Here is a 22,294-nt window from a genome sequence, read left to right as displayed (position 1 = left end):
TTTTTCATAAGGTTCACAAATGTAAAAAAAAAAATAATTCTCTGGATTTCTTTTCAATCAATGATAAAATGTTGATGACAAATGTATTCAATATAAAATATATTTTAGTTTCGACTATTATTTGTATTAAATTATTGACTTAAAAAAAATGTTAGATATATATACATATATAATTGTATTCAATTAAAAATATATATTTTATTTTATTGTCCGTAAATTAAATATATTTTTGGAAAAGCTCACAAATGCAAAACATTTTTTAAGGTAATTATCTGATATTTTTGCAATCAAATGATACAATGTTAATGACAACATTGTTTTAAATTAAAAAAAAGTTTTGACTAGTATTTGTATTAAATTATTTTTTCAATTAGATTTTACTATAATGTTAATAAATTAAATATATTCTTGGAAAAGCTCACATATGTAAAAAAAAACAAAAACAAAAAACATTTCATAATGATTACCTGGTATTTTTTCAATCTAGTGATAAAAGACAAGATATTTAATGTTCGAACTGAGAAACTTTTTTTTTTTTTTTGCAAATAATCATTAACTTAGAATTTAATGGCAGTAAGACATTGCAAAAAAGTTGACACGGGGGCATTTTTACCAGTGTTACATGGCCTTTCCTTTTAACAACACTCAGCAAACGTTTGAAATTTTTGAAGCATTTCAGGTGGAATTCTTTCCAATTCTTGCTTGATGTACAGCTTAAGTTGTTCAACAGTCCGGGGGTCTCCGTTGTGGTAATTTAGGCTTCATATTGCGCCACTCATTTTCAATGGGAGACAGGTCTGGACTAAAGGCAGGCCAGTCTAGTACCCGCACTCTTTTACTATGAAGCCACGCTGTTGTAACACGTGGTTTGGCGTTGTCTTGCTGAAATAAGCAGGGGCGTCCATGATAACGTTGGTTAGATGGCAACATATGTTGCTCCAAAACTTGTATGTACCTTTCAGCATTAATGGTGCCTTCACAGATGTGTAAGTTGCCCATGCCTTGGGCACTAATACACCCCCATACCATCACAGATACTGGCTTTTGAACTTTGCGCATAGACCAATCCGGATGGTTCTTTTCCTCTTTGTTCCGGCGGACACACCGTCCACAATTTCCAAAAGCAACTTGAAATGTGGACTCGTTAGACCCCAGAACACTTTGCATCGGTCCAACTTAGATGAGCTTGGGCCCAGCAAAGCCGGCGGCGTTTCTGGGTGTTGTTGATAAATGGCTTTCCCTTTGCATAGTGGAGTTGTAACTTGTACTTAAAGATTTAGCGCCAAACTGTAGTTACTGACAGTGGTTTTCTGAAGTGTTCCTGAGCCCATGTGGTGATATCCTTTACACACTGATGTCGGTTTGATGCAGTACTGCTTGAGGGATCCAAGGTCATGGCCATTCAATGTTACGTGCAGAGATTTCTCCAGATTCTCTGGACGTTTTGATATTACGGACCGTAGATGGTGAAATCCATAAATTCCTTGCAATAGCTCGTTGAGAAATGTTGTTCTTAAACTGTTTGACAATTTGCTCACGGGTTTGTTCACAAAGTGGTGACCCTCGCCCCATCCTTGTTTGTGAATGACTGAGCATTTCATGGAAGCTGCTTTTATACCCAATCATGGCACCCACCTGTTCCCAATTAGCCTGTTCACCTGTGGGATTTTCCAAATAAGTGTTTGATGAGCATTCCTCAACTTTCTCAGTCTTTTTTGCCACTTGTGCCAGCTTTTTTAAACATGTTGCAGGCATCAAATTCCAAATGAGCTAATGTTTGCAAAAAAAAAAAAAGTTTCCAGTTCGAACGTTAAGTGTCTTGTCTTTGCAGTCTATTCAATTGAATATAGGTTGAAAAGGGTTTGCAAATCATTGTATTCTGTTTTTATTTACGATTTACACAACGTGCCAACTTCACTGGTTTTGGGGTTTGTACATTTAGATTTATTCTCATCTACCACCCTCTTTCGGCTGTCTTTTTGACACCTACATATGCCATGTAATGTACCACAGAATGTTTATTTATTTTTTAGTAGATCATTTACTAACATTATTATCATTGAAAATGTTATGTAAAATTATATAACATGCATGCAAAGGATTTAGAAAACTTTTCCAATTTGGCAACTCTATCCTGTAGCCACGCCCCCTCGTGTGATATACTTCCAGTGTTGTGAGCTCTGTTTACTTCCGTCACATCAAACGTATATCTCTGGCTGGTTATTAACAAATACTCTGAAACTACAACTGGTTCGGAACTAACAGTGTTGGGATTGTAAATATGTTTAGTAGCAAAGTGGACAGCCGTCAAAGTAATGTCTCGGAGAACAAACGGAGGCGACAAGTAAGCTAGCTAGATGGTTAGCTAATTAGCGAGCTTGTTTCGGTGCTCTTTAGATACATCTCCTCTACTTGCAACTGAGGCGAGTGTTCAACAAATTTTGTTTACGTCCTATTTTAATTGATAATTAATTTTAAAAAATCAATGTTTAAAAACGCTTATTTCCAAAAAGCTAAGTATCGGTGGGCCAAACTTCTCCCTTCACTATTAAGCAGAGGTGGGACCAAGTCATTGTTTTGCAAGTCACAAGTAAGTCTCAAATCTTTGCCCTCAAGTCTCGAGTCAAGTCCCGAGTCAAGACAGGCAAGTCCCGAGTCAAGTCCAAAGTCAAGACTGGAAAGTCTCAAGTCAAGTCCCAAGTCCTGCATTTTGAGTTTCGAGTCCTTTCAAGTCCTTTTAACCACAGACTAATATATTTACACGGATTGTGTATGCTTTTAAAACGCTGTATTTATTTATTAAAACAAGTGCATTTGAAATTGCAGGAAAAAAAAATAGTGCTGACATTGCACTTAATAATAGCACTATTAACCAGTCATTTTAAACATTTAACTCATTCCTTTACAGAATAAACACATTTGGAAAAAACAAGTGGAACTGTACTTATTTGCACAAAAGTGTTAATATTGTATTTCCATGGCATATTGCATTGTAACTAGTTCCACAGCAGTTTCTATCTTGTTCATACCTTATCTCATTGATCTCATCTCATACTGTATGTGTGTTTATGTGTGCGTACACATGAAAAACATAACAAATACATGAACAGAACAATGAACCGAGTTGTAGTTTTTAGATGTCAGGGCCCTACGCAATATGTACACATATTCTTAATATAGTATATATTTTAACTGACCTTTGACTATATTTGTCTTTTTGTAAGTGGCTAAAATACGTGGTGCTGCTGACCGCCGTCTAACGTTACGTTACTGTGTGTGATACATTGACTAACGTAACGTTATGTATAGGTACCTCATGCAACCCTGCTTAAAAAAATCACTTGACAAAAAGTATGAATAAGGTAGCGAACCGCAGTGGACGCAACAGATTGCCGTGTTTGCAATGACGTTATAACCAGAGACATCTTATAAGTAGACGCAGCATTGGCTGCTGTGACGCGAGCAATTTGGCCGCCATCTTGAAGTGGTGATGAGGAGCCGGCGAGCAGCCTAAACTGACACTTGACAGGTAGAAAACAAAGATGCCGGGCTGGTGTTCAGCGTTTTCCTGCTCAAATGAGTGTACTGTTGAAAATAGGAATCGGGGGATTACTTTTCATAAGTAAGATTTAACATTAACGTATGGCACTATTGGTTGTATTTTGTGAAAATAATATTACCACAGAGTTGAGAAGGTGCAAAGATCTTCAATATTTGTATGTGAAAATCACAAATAAATCTTCTGGGGGAGGATGACCCCCCTATAGGGGTTTGGTTTACAAACTTTCAGCCCCACCTAAAACAAAATTCACCAGCCGCCACTGATTATGATGCATTCTCATTTTAGGCAAAATATAAGATAATACTTTCTTAACAGTATAATTGTAACCAGGAATAAGTCTTCAAGTAACAATATTCAAATACTAACATTGTTGGGTAAGACAGAATTTGGTTTTATTCTGAATCCAGTGAAACAGATTGGTGGTTTTAGCTAAAATAAAGACTTTCAGGTGTTTATGTATGTTTATGTTTAAGTGTTTGGCAGACGCTTTTATCCAAAGCGACATACATAAAAAATACATATAAAACAATCACTGTAAACATGATCATTTAAGGGAAGAATGTAATACAAAATATCAATACAAAGGGCCGAGACAGAATAAACTTTGCTGCTGCAGCAACAGAGATACAGTCTATAGGTTCCTAAGATATATAGGTATCTAATGTATTTATACATTGTTTATGTAGGATATACGCATGTATATATAACCTAATCATATTGTTTCTTCAACTTAAAAATAGCTGACCGTTTTTTCCCCCTTCTCTGGGATTATATTCCCAGTTTTGATCTCGGACGTCTGGTCACTTAAAGCATATAAGACTATTCTATTACTGTTAAGCAAACTATGAATAATAAAACACGCCAAAACATGTGTCCTTTATCATAGCTACACGTATGACAAAAAAACGTGTGAAAATGAGTGGTATTCAGTGAGGTAAAATGAATTAAATGCGCCGACAGTTCATTGCTCCTGCCAAATGAATTGCACTGAGTGGAGCGGATCACCACTCCAAGATGGCGGCCCCGCGTCTCGTCTGCGCCAGTAGGCAGTAGCGCTCGATGCTGCGTACCCTTATAAGATGTCTATGGTTACAACGTTAGCAGTGAGTTTACAGCATCACTGATTTAACTACACAGCAAATAAAAGTCACGTTACTTAGCCAATAAACGTTAGCTTACATTCAAAACGTACCCTTCTTTGTGCATCTTCAAATGTCGAACGAAGTTGGAAGTTGTTGCGTCTCCGTCTGTAATATTCGAACTGCATGTTTAGCATACTGCAATTCGTTTTTTGTTGACCAAGTCGTAGTTCTTATACCCGAACGAAACCAACTTTGGTATTAATTTTCCTCACTGGCGCCTTGTTTGACAACTCTTGTTCGGTGATTGTCCTGCAATTTGATTGGATGAATGCTGTGTGATGAAAACAATGTAGATCTAATTTGATTGGCTGATGTACTGAGAGCACACACGCTGATAGACAGACACGTACAAAATGAAAGGAACGCAGCGCTCCTGAATAACTTTTTAAACTTTGGGTTTGGGGGAAAGTAGCAAGTCATGTCAAGTCAAAAGGCTCAAGTCCAAGTGAAGTCACAAGTCATTGATGTTAAAGTCTAAGTCGAGTTGCAAGTCTCTTTACATTTTGTCAAGTCGAGTCTAAAGTCATCAAATTCATGACTCGAGTCTGAGTCGAGTCCAAGTCATGTGACTCGAGTCCACACCTCTGCTATTAAGTCTTATTTTGTATATTCTGGAGAACCGGCGTCTTCTACAGTAGACATTTGATTTTGGTGTATTCATTTTGTCAGTTACAGAAGCTGTTCTTAAGGACCTTATGCTAAAAAAATTGTGAAAGATCATCTCTATGACAGCACTTTAGTGTTTTTAGGTCCAAGTTCCTCTATGCAACAGGAGCCTCCTCGTGTTTTTAAGAATTTGCTTCAAAAATGTTTGTTTTCAGTTTTGAACTGAACTCGGGGGCCAGCATGGTGTCATTAACGGGGCCTAGTTTTAAAGCATCCTCACCTGTCACCAGTCAGCCCTATTGAAGATTGAGAACCTTAACAACAAACTTTTATTAGAAAACTGCGTGGCTTCAAATGCACAGAAGGGAATGCTTGATTCTTTGCAGTACAGAAACAAAATCTGCTACAACAACAGTGCTGACAAAGTCTTAGAACCTGAACCCTCCTCTTTTTTTTTAACGCGACGGATAAGTGGAAAAAGGGCAAAATGAGTGAGAACATGATTCAGCATGAGAAGGCCAAGTGTTTTCTTTATGTGAACGCAAGAACAATGTAACGAGTAAAGATGTGTGGCATAGTAGCAAAAGGCCAGCGCATGAAAAAACAACATACAGCTCTGAAACCCCGTGTGTGTGTGTGTGTGTGTGTTAGTAGTGTCTGTAATGGCGATGGGCGGGCCCATAGTGCATGGGCAAGTCAAACATGTGCAGGTTATGCGGCTGACGAGGGTTGTCGTGAAGATTGTTATTGTGATGGTGGTGGTGATAATGTTCATAGTGGTGCTGGTGGTTGTTATTCAAAGGGGGCGGCACGTACGGCGCCGGTGGCATAAACATCTGACCCTGGGCCAGATGTTGGGGCACTAAGATAGGACCTTGTACCGCTTGGAGAAGAGGGGGTACGACCACATGGGGCGGCGGCACAGGCGCAAGTTGAGGTTCAGGGGGCGGACCCACTCGTGGCCGCTTGGCCTCGATGACAGGAGCCTCGATGGGAGGGCCTACTTTCTTACCCAAATTGTCTGAGGGTAAAAAATTCAAAATAAGAGCTGGACCAGTACTTACAAACACAATGAATACAAATATGATGAGCAAAGATACCTGAAAACTTCTTATTCAGCTGCACTTCTCCTTCCTTCTGGATATTTTGAATGATTCGCTCGTCATCTTGCTGCAGGAACGAATAAACACACGCACACATTCATATAAGATTCAAGGAACTTTGTCATACCAGCAAACATGAGATGGAATGAAATTTAGTACCCAAGGTCCCAGATTTAGCCCAATGAGTACTACAAGAACAACAGTATATGCATACGATAATAATAATATATATATATAGTATGTTATAAATACCATAGGCTGATAGGAATAGATGATGAATGAAAGTGAAAAATAGAGGGCTGCAGCTATCAATTGTTTCAGTAATCGAGTAATGTATGGATTAGTTAGTACGTTTAATCGAGTAATCGGATAAAACAATTTATAGCCTCAATGCGTATTTTATGGAAAACCTTCATTTTTTCTTTTTAACAAATGCACATCATCAACACTGAGGCCCTGTCTATATCAAGCCGGATAACTCCTTAAACGAATAACTATTTAGCCTAAACCCTGTGTCAGCCACACTAACCCATCGTTTAAGGTTCCCCTCCTTGGATATTTTTTTTTACATGGGTAGGTGCGCCGTATATTTCTTGAATCTCAGGCTCTTAGCTCTGTATGGACTCATCAATCGTTTCTAAACAGAGTTCGGCGATGAAGTGACGTCAGAAAGAACGCGCCACAGCCAACTTCATAACAACCGAGGCTCATTTGGAGCCAAACTATTCGAGAAATCGGACTAATTTAGTGCATGGACACGTACAGAGTGGCACATTCGCACAAAAACTCTTTAGTGTTGGACTTTATAGAGGTTCTACTGTACTGTTGAGGAAGCCTCCAATTCTCCACCCTTGTTAGCCATTAGATCAGTGGTTCTTAACCTGGGTTCGATCGAACCCTAGGGGTTCGGTGAGTCGGCCTCAAGGGTTCGGCGGAGGTCAAAACACACCCGACTCATCGTGTAAATACAAACTTCTCCATATCGGCGTATTACGGATACGGCAACAGCTGACTGATTTGCAGGTGTGTAGTTTGTTATGAGTTTATGCACTGTGCTGATTTTGTTTGAACAAGGTGATGTTCATGCACGGTTCATTTTATGCACCAGTAAAAAAAAAACATGGTAACACTTTAGTATGGGGAACATATTCACCATTAATTAGTTGCTTATTAACATGCAAATTAGTAACATATTGACTCTTAACTAGTCATTATTAAGTACTTATTAATGCCTTATTCGGCATGGCCTTATTATAACCATAACCCTCTAACCCTGACCAAATAACTCTAAATTAAGTCTTTATTACTTAGAATAGGTTCCCCTAGTGTCCAAATAACTGTAAATTAAGTCTTTGTTACTTAGAATATGTTCCTCATACTAAAGTGTTACCAAAAACATATAACTTTGTCTTGAATTTGAAAAAATAAATAAATATATTTTTCACTAAAGAAGGGTTCGGTGTATGCGCATATGAAACTGGTGGGGTTCGGTACCTCCAACAAGGTTAAGAACCACTGCATTAGATAAACTCAAAGCCCATTTAGGAGCAGCATAGGAGGTGGGGGTCGGGTGGGGGGGAATTGTTACTTGTGCTTGCCAGTGGCACTGTAGCCAGGTCACTGTGGGCGTTCACGGGGCCAGATGGTTGGGGTCAAAAAGCGTGTTGAGTGAATATTTTAGATGCTGGGAGCGGATATGCACTAACTGAAGGTATATAAAGGCCACAGAATAGAACAAACAAGAGTTGGGGGTCATGTTATTCACAAAGCGTGCACACTGTGTGTGTGTGTGTACCGTGGGATCCGTCCACAGGGAGCACTTCATGCATTGGCGACAGGGAGCGCCCGGCGAACGAGCGTGCTGGCAGAAGTGGTTGTAGCCAGCAATGGGCTCTCGGCAGAGGTAGCACATGAAGCTGCCACAGCGACACGACATGCGGTTGCAGCCCTCCGACTTGACCAGTCCAGTGCCGCACTTGACACACTTCCTGACACGGGCTTCCGTCATGCGCTCCTCGCTGTGGAATAAGAGAGCCACGAAACAGCCAAACACATTGTGAGGTGATTGGGTCATCACTGCAAAGTACACCACGATAATAGCAACAAATGAATGGAAAGTGAACACAGAATAGCCTTTGCTGCTGATAATCATGTTTGTTTTTGCTCTATTGTCTCAGAGTTGTGTATTTTTTAAGCTTTTATATTGAATTTGTATAAGCAATCTTATCAGTTAAGTGATCGCTTTGAAGCCATGCAGGCACTGTGTCTTTTTGTAACCCATCCATCCATCCATTTTCTACCGCTTGTCCCTTTCGGGGTAACGGGGGGTCGCTGGAGCCTATCTCAGCTGCATTCGGGCGGTAGGCGGGGTACACCCTGGACAAGTCGCCACCTCATCACAGGGCCAACACAGATAGACAGACAACATTTACGTTCTCACACTAGGGCCAATTTAGTGTTGCCAATCAACCTATCCCCAGGTGCATGTCTTTGGATGGAAGGAAGCCGAAGTACTTGGAGGGAACCAAGGAGCAAAATTAGGTTCAGGCTCAACTAGTTTGCCTCCTAAATAGGCTGCAGTAAAGCGACCAAACACATCCTCAAACCAATGTAGCATTCTCGCTAGCAGCCAATGTCTCTACACAGTGCCAAGCCACTTTTAAGTCACTAATCCTTGCCTCCGTTGGAGATTGAAGAATAGCTAAACATGCTACACTACACACTGTAGAGCTCGAGCTCTTGAATGTAAACAAAGTGGGCGGATCGATACAAACATCAACAGTAACAATACCAAGTATAGTATTAGTATACAGTCAATACTACAGTGATTAGATCGATATATATTTTTTTTATCATCAAAACATTTTTTGTCGTTTATATTGTTTACAAACTCAGGAAATAAGTCTCTGGACACAGGAAGAATTTCAGGACAAAAACTAAATGATTTAAATCAGAGCCAATAGCAGGAAATAATTAAAATATTTAATTGATTTTTTTTTACATCGCCATCCCGTGTTTTTTGTCTGATTATAATTGTGATCAAAAATGGAATCATTCAATTACTTTGAACATTTAAAGTATGAGTATCAGCTTTGGTAATTGACCAATACTGCCCCTGTAACTACTTGGTATTAAATCGATACCTAAATTTGTAGTATCGTCCAAAACTATCCAAAAACCGAAGATTAAGTGCATAGTAAATTAACAGAAGTGTAGGTAGAACATGTTCCAACAGAAAGTAACCAGATATTAACAATAAATTAACAAATAGATGAATAATAGTTTTGACAAAATAATACAACTGTAAATGACACAATATGTTACCACATACATCAGCAGCTAACTTAGGAGCCTTTGTAACCCATGTAAATTTACAATAATATATCGTGAGACATATTGTTATCGCAGGAGTCTGCAATATATATCGCGATATAGTTTAGGCCTGTGTTTTTCAACCTTTTTTGAGCCAAGGCACATTTTTTGCGTTGAAAAAATCTGGAGGCACACCACCAGCAGAAATCATTAAAAAGCAAAACTCAGTTGACAGTAATTGTTGGATATGACTTTAAACCATAACCAAGCATGCATCACTATAGCTCTTGTCTCGAAGCAGGTGTACTGTCACCACCTGTCACATCACACCCTGACTTATTTTGAGTTTTTTGCTGTTTTCCTGTGTGTAGTGTTTTAGTTCTTGTCTTGCGCTCCTATTTTGGTGGCTTTTTCTCTTATTTTGGTATTTTCCTGTAGCAGTTTCATGTCTTCCTTTGAGCGATATTTCCTGCATCTACTTTGTTTTAGCAATCAAGAATATTTCAGTTGTTTTTATCCTTTTTTGTAGGGACATTGTTGATTGTCATGTCATGTTCGGATGCACACTGTGGACGCCGTCTTTGCTCCACAGTAAGTCTTTGCTGTCGTCCAGCATTCTGTTTTTGTTTACTTTGTAGCCAGTTCAGTTTTAGTTTCGTTCTGCACAGCCTTCCCTAAGCTTCAATGCCTTTTCTTAGGGGCACTCACCTTTTGTTTATTTTTGGTTTAAGCTTTAGAAACAATTTTACCTGCACACTGCCTCCCGCTGTTTCCAACATCTACAAAGCAATTAGCACCGGCTGCCACCTACTTTCTCTGCCGAGCTCTAGACAACACCAACACTCAACAACAACACATAATTTGCAGACTACAATTACTGGTTTGCAAAAAATATTTTTAACCCAAATAGGTGAAATTAGACAATCTCCCATGGCACACCAGACTGTATCTCACGGCACACTAGTGTGCCGCGGCACAGTGGTTGAAAAACACTGGCTTAGGCTATCCCTAGAGACAAAGATAGAATTTATGTTCAATGGTTGACAAAAGTTAGTGTCCTATCAAGCATGTATAAACGGCACGTTAACACTTCTGTTACAGCTCTGACTACTTTTGCAAACCACTGTTTTAAAAAACACCTGATTGAATGAGTGAGGTCCCAAAAGTTAGCAAAATGATCATCATTAGGCTTTTTTCACATGCTACCATTTATATGAAACAGTTAAACAGGTTTGACTCTGAGCTTTAGACTCTGTTGCTCTCTCATTGTTTTAAACAAGGCAGAAAACTGAATAATTTTTGGATGATAAAAAGGAATGAAATTCCAAATGCAACATGTTTAATAGTTAGGTCAATACTGATCTATCCAACAGGCCACTTCCTGTCTGTCAGCACCAGGAAGTAGGAAGATCTGCTCAATGGCTCAAAACAGGAAGTACCGGCCTGGCGGGCTCACAGGAAGCAGCCGGCCTATTTGCTTCCCAGAGGGTTGTCCGGGAAACCCCATCACTACATCCTGGTGTACAAAGAGTAGATGAAGAAGGCACAGAACACATTATGGACTTACAAGAGCACCCTCATGCGGATCTCGTCTTTCTCCAAGACTTGCTTGCACGTCTTTCCTGAATGCAGCTTCCATTGCACGTGGCATTTCCGGCAGCTTTCCTACACACCAACAGACATTTATTTATTTAGGTTAGATTTGATGGTACTTTATTAATCCTGAAGGAAATTAAGTGGTCATCTGTAGCTCTCATTCATACATAATAGGGTTGTCACGATACCAGTATTTCAGTAGTCAATACTTATGAAATGACAAGGTTCTTGTAATTTACAAGTTTTTACCAATACTGTGCTTCAACATCTTTCTGAACAGAATTTAAATTGCAGTAGCAGCTGCCAAGAGCTAACTTTACGTTGAAAAAAAGAACAGCAGTGGCCAAAAGCATCCCAGTAATTCAAAACAAACATTACCATGCTTATAAATATGGTCATAAATAACGACAGTCAACTATTCTACTAAAAATACAAGCAGTGGCGTGAAACCTTCAAGTACATAAAACAAAAACTATGGTAGTAGTGTGACGTTGTCATGTCATTTGTAATGTAAAAATAAAATAAGCAAAAATATAACAGGAAAAACATTTCAACCTTTTCTCATTACATTGTGCCTTTTTTGTTTTAACACTTTTTTTTGGTTTGTTTTATGTCTACAATGTGCCATTAAAAGAGCTGCGTTCAGATGAAATAAGTAAATAAATGTGACCAAACGACAGAAGAGTGTCTTTAAGCAGTGTTTTTGTTGCATTTTTAAAAGTTATAAAAGTTGAGTTAGTTGTATGCCTCTCGAGGTTTTCTGCAAGCTACGGTAATGCACACTCCTTGGGCTTTTGGTGGCGGATCTCCGCTTCCACTTGCACGGCGACAGGCTTCCAATAATACATAAATATATGTAAACAATGTGTCATTTTTTAAGACAGCTTCAGTGCCGACCTTTCGTGACGGGAATTGATGCAGATCGCTGAGGAAAAAGTGTTCAGTAGTCATGATACTGAAAAAAGCAGGTGTTTATTTATTTTTTGTGTGTTGGTATTGACATCAAAGTATCAATACTTGCGACAACCCTAACACATAACCATTCACACAAACACTACATACAATACATGAAAAACAACAATAGTGCAAAAAAAACAGAATTATAAACATACATGCACAGGATTATTTAAATACGTTACCAGTACTACCAATATTACTTTTTAAAAAGGTAAAGTCAGAGAAATAGATGTGCATGCACTGCAGACACAGCAAGGTGTGGCCCCCCTGTGCATGCATTGCCCTTTACTGACTGGTTGCCTAGAAACTGCGAATCCATCCTGCAAGCTTCAGCTAGCCCACATACAGCATTGTCTCACACACACACACACACACACACACACACACACACACACACACACACACACACACACACACACACACACACACACACACACACACACACACACACACACACACACACACACACACACACACACACACACACACACACACACACACAAAATGCTGCAGCTAGTGTTAATCCTTAGCTAAGTGGAACCATCATCAATATTTGAGTCATGACTCATCTAACATTGAAGATTGGCGAGGAGGATGAGGAAGGGGGGGCAGACGTGGCAGCATGTTGCAGAGTTGCATGCATGTGTTTTCCACACAAGACAAAGAAAAGACCTGATCTCGACGAGTAGAGCCTTTTGAAGTCCATTTATAAGCTGATTCAACCTTTGTGTGACAGTTTGAAGTGAAAGCCCCTTTTTGACACATTTAAATGAGTTTACATTGAACGAGGCATTCAGATTTTTACACATTTTGCGGGGGAAAAAAAATAGACCCTCGTGTCACAATAAGCCAGTGTATGGTGAACCATCGCCCCCTACTGTTCACCACTGACTAGACCAGAAAGCATGACAGGCGGCTTGGCTTGCTTTAATAACAGACAGATCTCCACCCAATCCTAAAAAAAAAACACAAACAGACACAGACACAGACACACACACACACACACACACACAGACACACACACACGCACACGCACACGCACACGCACACGCACACGCACACGCACACACACACACACACACACACACACACACACACACACACACACACACACACACACACACACACACACTATAGCAAAGCTCTTCCTTTACGATCCACATCCGTTCTTTCCAGCCTTGGTTTGCACTCCTCCCTTGCAACCATTCCCGCTTGTGCTAACCTGTCATTTAACGGCACCCCCCTGGGGTTCCTCCATTTGTAGCATGCCTCTCTTCCTCCATTTCTTTTGTTTCGTGGCTGCAGCCTGCACATTCCCTTATAAGGCGGTACGAGCCCTTTTGCAGAGGCTCTGCAGGGGAAGTGGGGGCTGCATTGTGTTGTCTTTTCGGGCTGGAGGTGCTGACATAACGCTACATCTGACTTTCCACTGGCCGACATTTGAAAATCATGCCATGGAGAAATGATAATGCAAGCCAGGAACTAGCTTGTTCTAATGTTCTCGGATTTAACCACATGTGGAATACATTAGCCCAAAAGCATGCGAGGGAGGGATGGAGGGGTGGAGAATATGGGTCATACTTCAAGTGAACCACATTTGAAATAAGGGAGGAAGTGTTTTCAGCCAATGAGCAGCCAGTGTGAGGGGTGTGGAGGGAAGAGCTTGCCGATGAGGCAGCATTGAATGAGAAAATAACGGTAGGCAGGCTTATGGAAGTGTGTCAATAACATAATAAGGCCCCGCCCTAACCATAGGCCGAGTTGCTCATGGGGTTGCTTTTCAAAAACTGGAAAAGTACCTATGCTGATTGCTAAATTAATTAAAAAAACAGATAGCTGGTGTAATACATTTGGCCTAATGAGAAGAGACATCGCAACCGAGACCCCACTCACAACCTTAACGTATAAAAAGAGCAAGATACTCCCAACTTTTTTTTTAAGAGCAAATTGTTCGTAATAGAACATTGTAGAGAAATCTTATAAGGTTAAATGCTGACGTCTTAATACTTGATCAAAATGTGCAGCTGTTGCATACACAAACACTGAGGGTGTGTGCAGAATTGTTAAGCTGCAGCTGTGTGCATACAATGTACACTCGAAAAGAGCAAAGAGCACCACTTAGAGGCCCATTGACGGAATTGCATTGGAATTAATGAATTCCTTGGATTCTTGTTAGCATGTAAGCACCAGGGTTAGTTTGTTTGTAACATAACTGTGGATTCAGGATTTTTTTTTAAAGGAATCTTTACTATTGGGAAATGGGGACTTGCGGGGGTCTGCACTCTCCAAGAGTTATTTTAGTTTAAGGCTGAAACGACGCGTCGACATAGTCGACGTCAGCGGTTATGTAAATACGTCGACGCCGTTTTTGTGCGTCGACGCGTGGCATAATTACGTCACACTACCGTCATGGCAGAGCGCAAAGCAGACTGTGCGAGCGAGGGGAAAAACGCACGCCAAAAGTCGTCAAAAGTGTGGGAGTATTTCAATACACAGCCTAATAATGTTGTTGTATGCACACTGTGTCGAGCGGAAATGGCCTATCATAGCAGCACAACGGCTATGAACGAACATTTGAAAAATGTTTTAGCAGGTGAGCATCAGGCAGCGGACTGTCCCCAAATGATAATAAACACCTCCCAGTCAACTACTAGTAACATCACTAGGAGCCCGTTGACCTACTAGAAACTTAAACTGCAGCTCAGCTCGCTCGCAGTCCTGGTTTGAGGTGAAGGCTAATTACCTCTCAGTTCCAGCCACATCGACCCCTTCTGAGCGCCTATTTTCAGCTGCTGGGAATATTGTAAACAAGAAAAGAACCAGAGCATGTAGACATGCTAACCTTTCTTCATTATAACTGTTAGTCACTCACTGGAATGAGTAGAATTGGTTATTGTGTACTGTGTTGGACTGGATGTTTATTTTGCACATTTTAAAAGCAATACTTAATGTTTACAGTGCTCCAGAATATTTAGATTGGCACTTTTTTGTATTGGATGTTATTTTTGCACATTTTATAAATAATAAATAATAAGCAATACTTTCACTTCTGTTGAAATGTTTACACTGTTGTTACAGAATATTTCGTTTTGCACTTTTTTGTATTGGATGTTTATCTTTATTTTTTGTATATTTTAAAGCAAAATAAGCAATACTTTTACTTTTTAAATGCTTATACTATTGCAGAATATTAAGATTTGCACTGGATGTTTACTTTTATATTTGCACATTAAAAAGCAAATAAGCTACTTTTAATTTTGTTAAATGTTAAAAGTTTTAAATGTTTACATTGTTACAGAATATTTTGTCATGTTGTTGTCAATGTTGACTGAGTGGCCATACTTTTTTTTTTGTAAATAAAAGCCATGCCTTTTGAAAAAAACTGGCCTACTTTTATTTTTTCATCTTCATTTTAAATAAAATAAAATAAAAAATAATCGGTAAAAGGAAAAATAATCTATAGATGAATCGAAAAAATAATCTATAGATTAACCGATTAATCGAAAAAATTATCTATAGATTAATCGATAGAAAAATAATTGTTAGCTGCAGCCTTATTTTAGTTATCAATATCAAAATCTACTTCAAAATGCCAGGACTGGTCGGTGAAGTTTGACACCTGACACTCGATTCTCCAGCCCTGTTGTGTTTAAAGTAATTGTTGCTGTTTGTATGCACTGTTGGAATCCCAAATACTCAACCCCATATGAGGGGGATTTTAATTTGCAAAGTTTATAAAATAGCAGCAGTTTTCCAACACTTTTAAAGGCCTACTGAAACCCACTACTACCGACCACGCAGTCTGATAGTTTATATATCAATGATGAAATCTTAACATTGCAACACATGCCAATACGGCCGGGTTAACTTATAAAGTGCAATTTTAAATTTCCCGCTAAACTTCCGGTTGAAAACGTCTTTGTATGATGACGTATGCGAGTGACGTCACTAGTTAAACGGAAGTATTGGTACACCTTTGAATCCAATACAAAAAGCTCTGTTTTCATCTCAAAATTCCACAGTATTCTGGACATCTGTGTTGGTGAATCTTTTGCAATTTGTTTAATGAACAATGAAGACTGCAATGAAGAAAGTTGTAGGTGGGATCGGTGTATTAGCGGCTGGCTGTAGCAACACAACCAGGAGGACTTTGACTTGGATAGCAGACGCTAGCCGACGCTAGCCGGCGCTAGCCAACGCTAGCCGCCGACCGCACGGATGATCGGGTGAAGTCCTTCGTCCTTCCGTCGATCGCTGGAACGCAGGTGAGCACGGGTGTTGATGAGCAGATGAGGGCTGGCTGGCGTAGGTGGAGCGCTAATGTTTTTATCATAGCTCTGTGAGGTCCCGTTGCTAAGTTAGCTTCAATGGCATCGTTAGCAACAGCATTGTTAATCTTCACCAAGCTGGAAAGTATTAACCGTGTATTTACATGTCCAGTGTTTAATAGTATTGTTGATTTTCTGTCTATCCTTCCAGTCAGGGGTTTATTTCTTTTGTTTATATTTGCATTTGAGCCCGATGCTATCACGTTAGCGCCGTAGCTAAAGTGTTTCGCCGATGTATTGTCGTGGAGATAAAAGTCATTGTGAATGTCCATTTCGAGTTCTCGACTCTCATTTTCAAGAGGATATAGTATCCGAGGTGGTTTAAAATACAAATCCGTGATCCACAATAGAAAAAGGAGAAAGTGTGGAATCCAATGAACCCTTCTACCTAAGTTACGGTCAGAGCGAAAAAAGATACGTCCTGCACTGCACTATAGTCCTTCACTGCACTATAGTCCTTCACTCTCACTTTCCTCATCCACAAATCTTTCATCCTCGCTCAAATTAATGGGGTAATCGTCGCTTTCTCGGTCCGAATCTCTCTCGCTGCTGGTGTAAACAATAGAGAAATGTGAGCAGCACTCCAGCTTGTGACGTCACGCTACTTCCGGTAGGGGCAAGGCTTTTTTTAATCAGAGACCAAAAGTTGTCGTCGTTGTTCTCTACTAAATCCTTTCAGCAAAAATATGGCAATATCGCGAAATGATCAAGTATGCCACATAGAATGGATCTGCTATCCCCGTTTAAATAAAACAATTTAATTTCAGTAGGCCTTTAAATAGCGCAACACAATACCGAATCCCTAAAAGATTGATAGGGATGTCCCGATCAACATTTTTGGCCTCCGATACGATTTTTTGGTCTCAGATCCGATACGATTTCGAGTACCCAGCCGATACTTTATCAACAGATCATAGCAGTCAAATGTTTCATAGGAAATAACTAAACACAATACCACATTTTTATAAAGTTATCTTACTATATTTTGAATTTACTAGTATTGTTGTAAATGTGATGATGTATTACATTTTATGGTAAACAAAAGCCAAAACTTCTATTGGCTCCCATTTAAATCCTTTGGGTGTTGCCTAAAAAGCCTTCCTTTATCCAGAGACTTACTCCCTGACTTTGTAAACTATAACAAAAACTACCGAAAATTATTTAGTAACCACTTTAGTTTGGTATACACTGATACTATACTATGTATTGAAAGTATCGACTTCTGGATCTATTATCCCTACTTTACATTAGAGCTTTAGCGGTTAGCTTCTTGAGTTGTCCTGCTTGGTGTGTGTGTGGGCGCAGCATGCTTATCCATTCCTTCTCCTCTAGTCCTCCAGTGATAATGTTACTTACAAGAAACAGTTTATTTTCCACCATGGTGGTGAAGATGACTATTTTAGAAGCGGCTTTGCACTGGGGATAGACATAACTTGTTACAGCTTGCTCTCAAATTGGAGTTGGTGTTCTGGCAAGACACACGCCCTTGGGGAATTCATGCAACTCCAGCATGTGTGTAACAATAAATATAGATGTTTAATCGTGTCTCACTGAGCGTGCATCCTTTTTGAAGGAATCTTTCACGTGAGTACAATCTCCAGACATGTAAATATGGGGACACAGCTGTGTTAAAGATAGGCTTGGCTTGACAGCTCATCAGCTGCTCTGTGAAAAAAGGCAAATATCGGCCACCAATCCAATCCCATGGGACAATTCAATTTTTCAATACAGCTATAAGTGTGTGTGTGTGTGTGTGTGTGTGTGTGTGTGTGTGTGTGTGTGTGTGTGTGTGTATATATATATATATACATATATATACACAAACACATATATATCCATCCATCCATTTTCTACCGCTTGTCCCGTTCGGGGTGGCGGGGGGTGCTGGAGCCTATATCAGCTGCATTTGGGCGGAAGGCAACGTACACCCTGGACAAGTCGCCGCCTCATCACAGGGCCAACACAGATAGACAAACAACATTCATATATACTGTATATATATATATATGTATATGGATATATGTATATGTATAAATATACATGTATGTATGCAGATATGTATGTATGTATGTATGTATACATACAAATATACGCACATATACAGGTATTTATATATATATTTATATAATATATATATATATATATATATATATATATATATATATATATATATATATATATATATATATATATATATATACACACACAATGCATATATATATATATATATATATATATATATATATATATATATATATATATATACATACATGTACTGTATATATTCATAAAAGTATGTATATACAGTATATGTGAGTGTATATATGTAATATATAAATATGCGTGTGTGTGTGTATATATAGATGTAAACTATAACTATAAGTAGATCATTGATATCAATCTCAGACACCTGTGATAAAAAGTCTCCCAGGTGAGTCCAATCAAAGGAAAACTGCTTAAAATTGATGTTCTACATTATTAAGCAGGCCACAGGTTTCAAGCAATATCGAGAAGAAAAAAACATCTCTCTGCTGCTGAAAAGTGTAAGATACTACAGTACCTTGCTCAGGGTATGAAAAAATTGGATATTTCAAAAAAATGTATGCGTGATTATCGAACTGTAAATAATTTTGTTGCTAATTCAGAGCACAAGCAAGTTTGTGCAGATAAGGGCAAAATAAAAAAAGTCTCTGCCAGACAACTTCATCGGATTAAGAGAGAAGCTACTAAAAGGCCATTGCAAAGCAGCAAAGAGGTATTACTAAGGTGTAGGATCCTCAAGAAGTTTGCAAGTGTGCTTAAAGTTAATATTCGGCCATCCCTAAACAATGCTCACAAGCAGAAACGGTTGCAGTGGGCTCAGGAATACATGAAGACTAATTTTTTTAAACAGTTTTGTTTAGCGATGAGTGCCGTGCAACCCTAGATGGAGCAGCGTATGGTTGGTGAATGGTCACAATGTCCCAACAAAGCTGAGACGGCAGGAATCATGGGGAGAGAGCTGGTAGGTCCCTTTAGGGTCCCTGAGGTTGTGAAAATTACCTCTGCAAAGTATGTAGAGTTTATGACTGACCACTTTCTTCTATGGTACAAAAAGAAGAACCGTACCGTACAAAAAATCATCTTCATGCAGGACAATGCCTCATATCATGCTGCAAAAAACACCACAGAGTCACTGGCTGCTATGGGCATAAGAGAGAAACTGATGGTGTGACCACCATCCTCTCCTGACCTCAACCCTATTGAGAGCCTCTGGAGCATCATCAAACAAAAGATCTATGAGGGTAGGAGACAGTTAATATCCAAGCAGCAGCTCTGAGACGCTATTCTAACATCCTGCAAAGAAATTAAAACTGAAACTGTCTAAAAACTCACAAGTTCAATGGATACAAGGCTTATGAAAGTGATATCAAGCAAGGGGTCCTATATTACCATGTAACTCAGCCTGTTTAATCAAAAAGTTTTTTCAATCAAAAATATTTTAAACTATATGGTCTTATAATGCTACAAATTCAAAATGTAATCATTTTTAGTTCTTTACAGCCTATAAAATGTCTTGAAACGCTGTTGTGCTTAATACTTTGGAACAGTGGACTTTGAGTTATTTATTGTATTTATTTATTGTAAAAATACTGTCATCATTTCGATATTTGTTCAATGAAGTTTGAATTACACTAACGGCTGATGACTTGAAAATTATACTGACAATTGCATCAATTATTTATGAAAATTTGATTAAAATGTACTTTGCATAATAATTTGGAACACAGTGTGTGTGTGTGTTGTGTGTGTGTGTGTGTGTGTGTATATATATATATATATATACATATATATATATATATACATAGTGTGTGTGCATGTAAATAAAGGCTTTTAATTTAACAGTTGACAAATGTTCAGCATTTTCTCCTGTTACAAATCCAAGGCATCTACTGTCAACAGATGACATTAAACAGATACTGTGAAACACTATCTACTAAGGCTTGCACTGCTTAGATAGTCAAGTCGAAAGTTGTAATTCAATAGAAGAGGAATCTGCAACTGTTTCATCTATAGTCAGATTGCAACCTCTGGTCGTTAAAAAAACATGTGAGTAACACGGTGTTAAGTGTTGACTCAAATATTGCAATTCGGGAGGGTATGACACATTTGCAACACGCACATGGGAGGACTGTCATCCTGGTTATGGAGACTTTTAGACTAATTCATTGCGTTCTTGCCCTCTTGCCAGCATTCCTCAGACAGCAGGAGGAGGAACAGTGATAAGAGGTGACCTCTCCAGATGGCACCATTCCCCCCGCCCACTTTCAATCCCTCCTCTTGCACATGCTTGACCTCTGCACCCAGCCTGATTCCTGCTGCTCCACTCACTGTAAACCTATGCCAGTCAGTGGAGCAACACATTTATGATGCACTCCCATGGAATTTGTATGCATCATTAATAAATGATGACATCTGGCTTCAATTATTCTAACCAATAAAGGGAATACAGGATTTACCTTGCGACAGCGAGGGTTGGGGCAGCTGAAGAGAGACATTGCTTTGTCCAATAAGGCCGGGAAGTTGCAAAATGGACATCTGGATGAGGGGTGAAAGTATGAGGATGTTAGTATAGCACTCAAAAACATGTATATGGTAAAAAAAAATAAAAAAATACAAAACTACACTGCTAGCTAACTCAAACATGTTACCAGTTCCTAAGAGTCTTCTGAATCAGACAGTGTGGGGGTGTACATTTTGCAAAAAAAAAGTTGAATAATAATAATAATAATGGATTAGATTTTATATCGCGCTTTTCTATTATTAGATACTCAAAGTGGGAACCCATCATTCATTCACACCTGGTGGTGGTAAGCTACATTTGTAGCCACAGATGCCCTGGGGTAGACTGACGGAAGCGTGGCTGCCAGTTTGCGCCTACGGCCCCTCCGACCACCACCTATCATTCATTCATCATTCATTCACCAGTGTGAGCGGCACCGGGGGCAAGGGTGAAGTGTCCTGCCCAAGGACACAACGGCAGCAATTTGGATGTCAAGAGGCGGGGAGCGAACCTCCAACCCTCAGGTTTCTGGCACGGCTGCTCTACCCACTACGCCATTCCGCCCCATACTTTTGAGGGTAAGTGTATCCTTACATTCAAACCCATCCACGTTAAAGTCGAGGGAAGAGAATAAAATATATATTTAAAGAAACCGACATAGATTACAACATTTCCATCCATCCATTTTCTACCCCTTGTCCCTTTTGGGGTCGAAGGGGGGTGCTGGAGCCTATCTCAGCCGCATTCGGGCGGAAGGCGGGGTACACCCTGGACAAGTTGCAATATTTATGGCTCTGAAAAAGGGAAATGCTATTGCATAATAAGCATTCAAGTAGTAATAATGTTATCAAAGTACAGCTTTGATTTTCTTTACTTTGAGATAAACATAATTAATAGTTAACTACTAAAGTCACTACTGCCTAGTTTCTCTTGTTATATTCTTATTTTACTGTTATGTTTTTATTCTCATTGTTGCTTTTTATTTTTATTCTTATTGTAATATTTTTCTATTTTGTTTGCATTTATACCCCCATTACTTACTTTTTAAATTTGATCTCAATTCTGTACACTGCTGCTGGAATTTTAATTTTCCTGAGGGAACTCTCCTGAAGGAATCAATAAAGTACTATCTATCTATCTATCTA

The 22,294-nt window shown here is 39.2% G+C and overlaps 1 protein-coding gene across 1 annotated transcript in view; it reads right to left on the bottom strand.

The window, feature by feature from the left end:
• Positions 1-5,628: 5,628 nt before the first annotated feature.
• Positions 5,629-22,294, bottom strand: part of rnf216 (ring finger protein 216) — a 37,369-nt gene continuing 20,703 nt past the window's right edge. Inside the window, exons 13-17 of the mRNA XM_062036463.1 lie at positions 21,106-21,184; positions 11,293-11,390; positions 8,209-8,431; positions 6,411-6,480; positions 5,629-6,331 (exon numbers count right to left, since the gene is read on the bottom strand). Coding sequence (XP_061892447.1) covers positions 5,958-6,331; positions 6,411-6,480; positions 8,209-8,431; positions 11,293-11,390; positions 21,106-21,184 — 844 coding nt within the window. The 3' untranslated portion in view covers positions 5,629-5,957. The remainder of the gene's footprint in view (positions 6,332-6,410; positions 6,481-8,208; positions 8,432-11,292; positions 11,391-21,105; positions 21,185-22,294) is intronic.

This window comes from Entelurus aequoreus, linkage group LG25 (assembly GCF_033978785.1).
Source record: "Entelurus aequoreus isolate RoL-2023_Sb linkage group LG25, RoL_Eaeq_v1.1, whole genome shotgun sequence".
Lineage (NCBI taxonomy): Eukaryota > Metazoa > Chordata > Actinopteri > Syngnathiformes > Syngnathidae > Entelurus > Entelurus aequoreus.
Note: the sequence above shows the minus strand (reverse complement) of the source record. Positions and strands in the feature narration are given on the sequence as shown.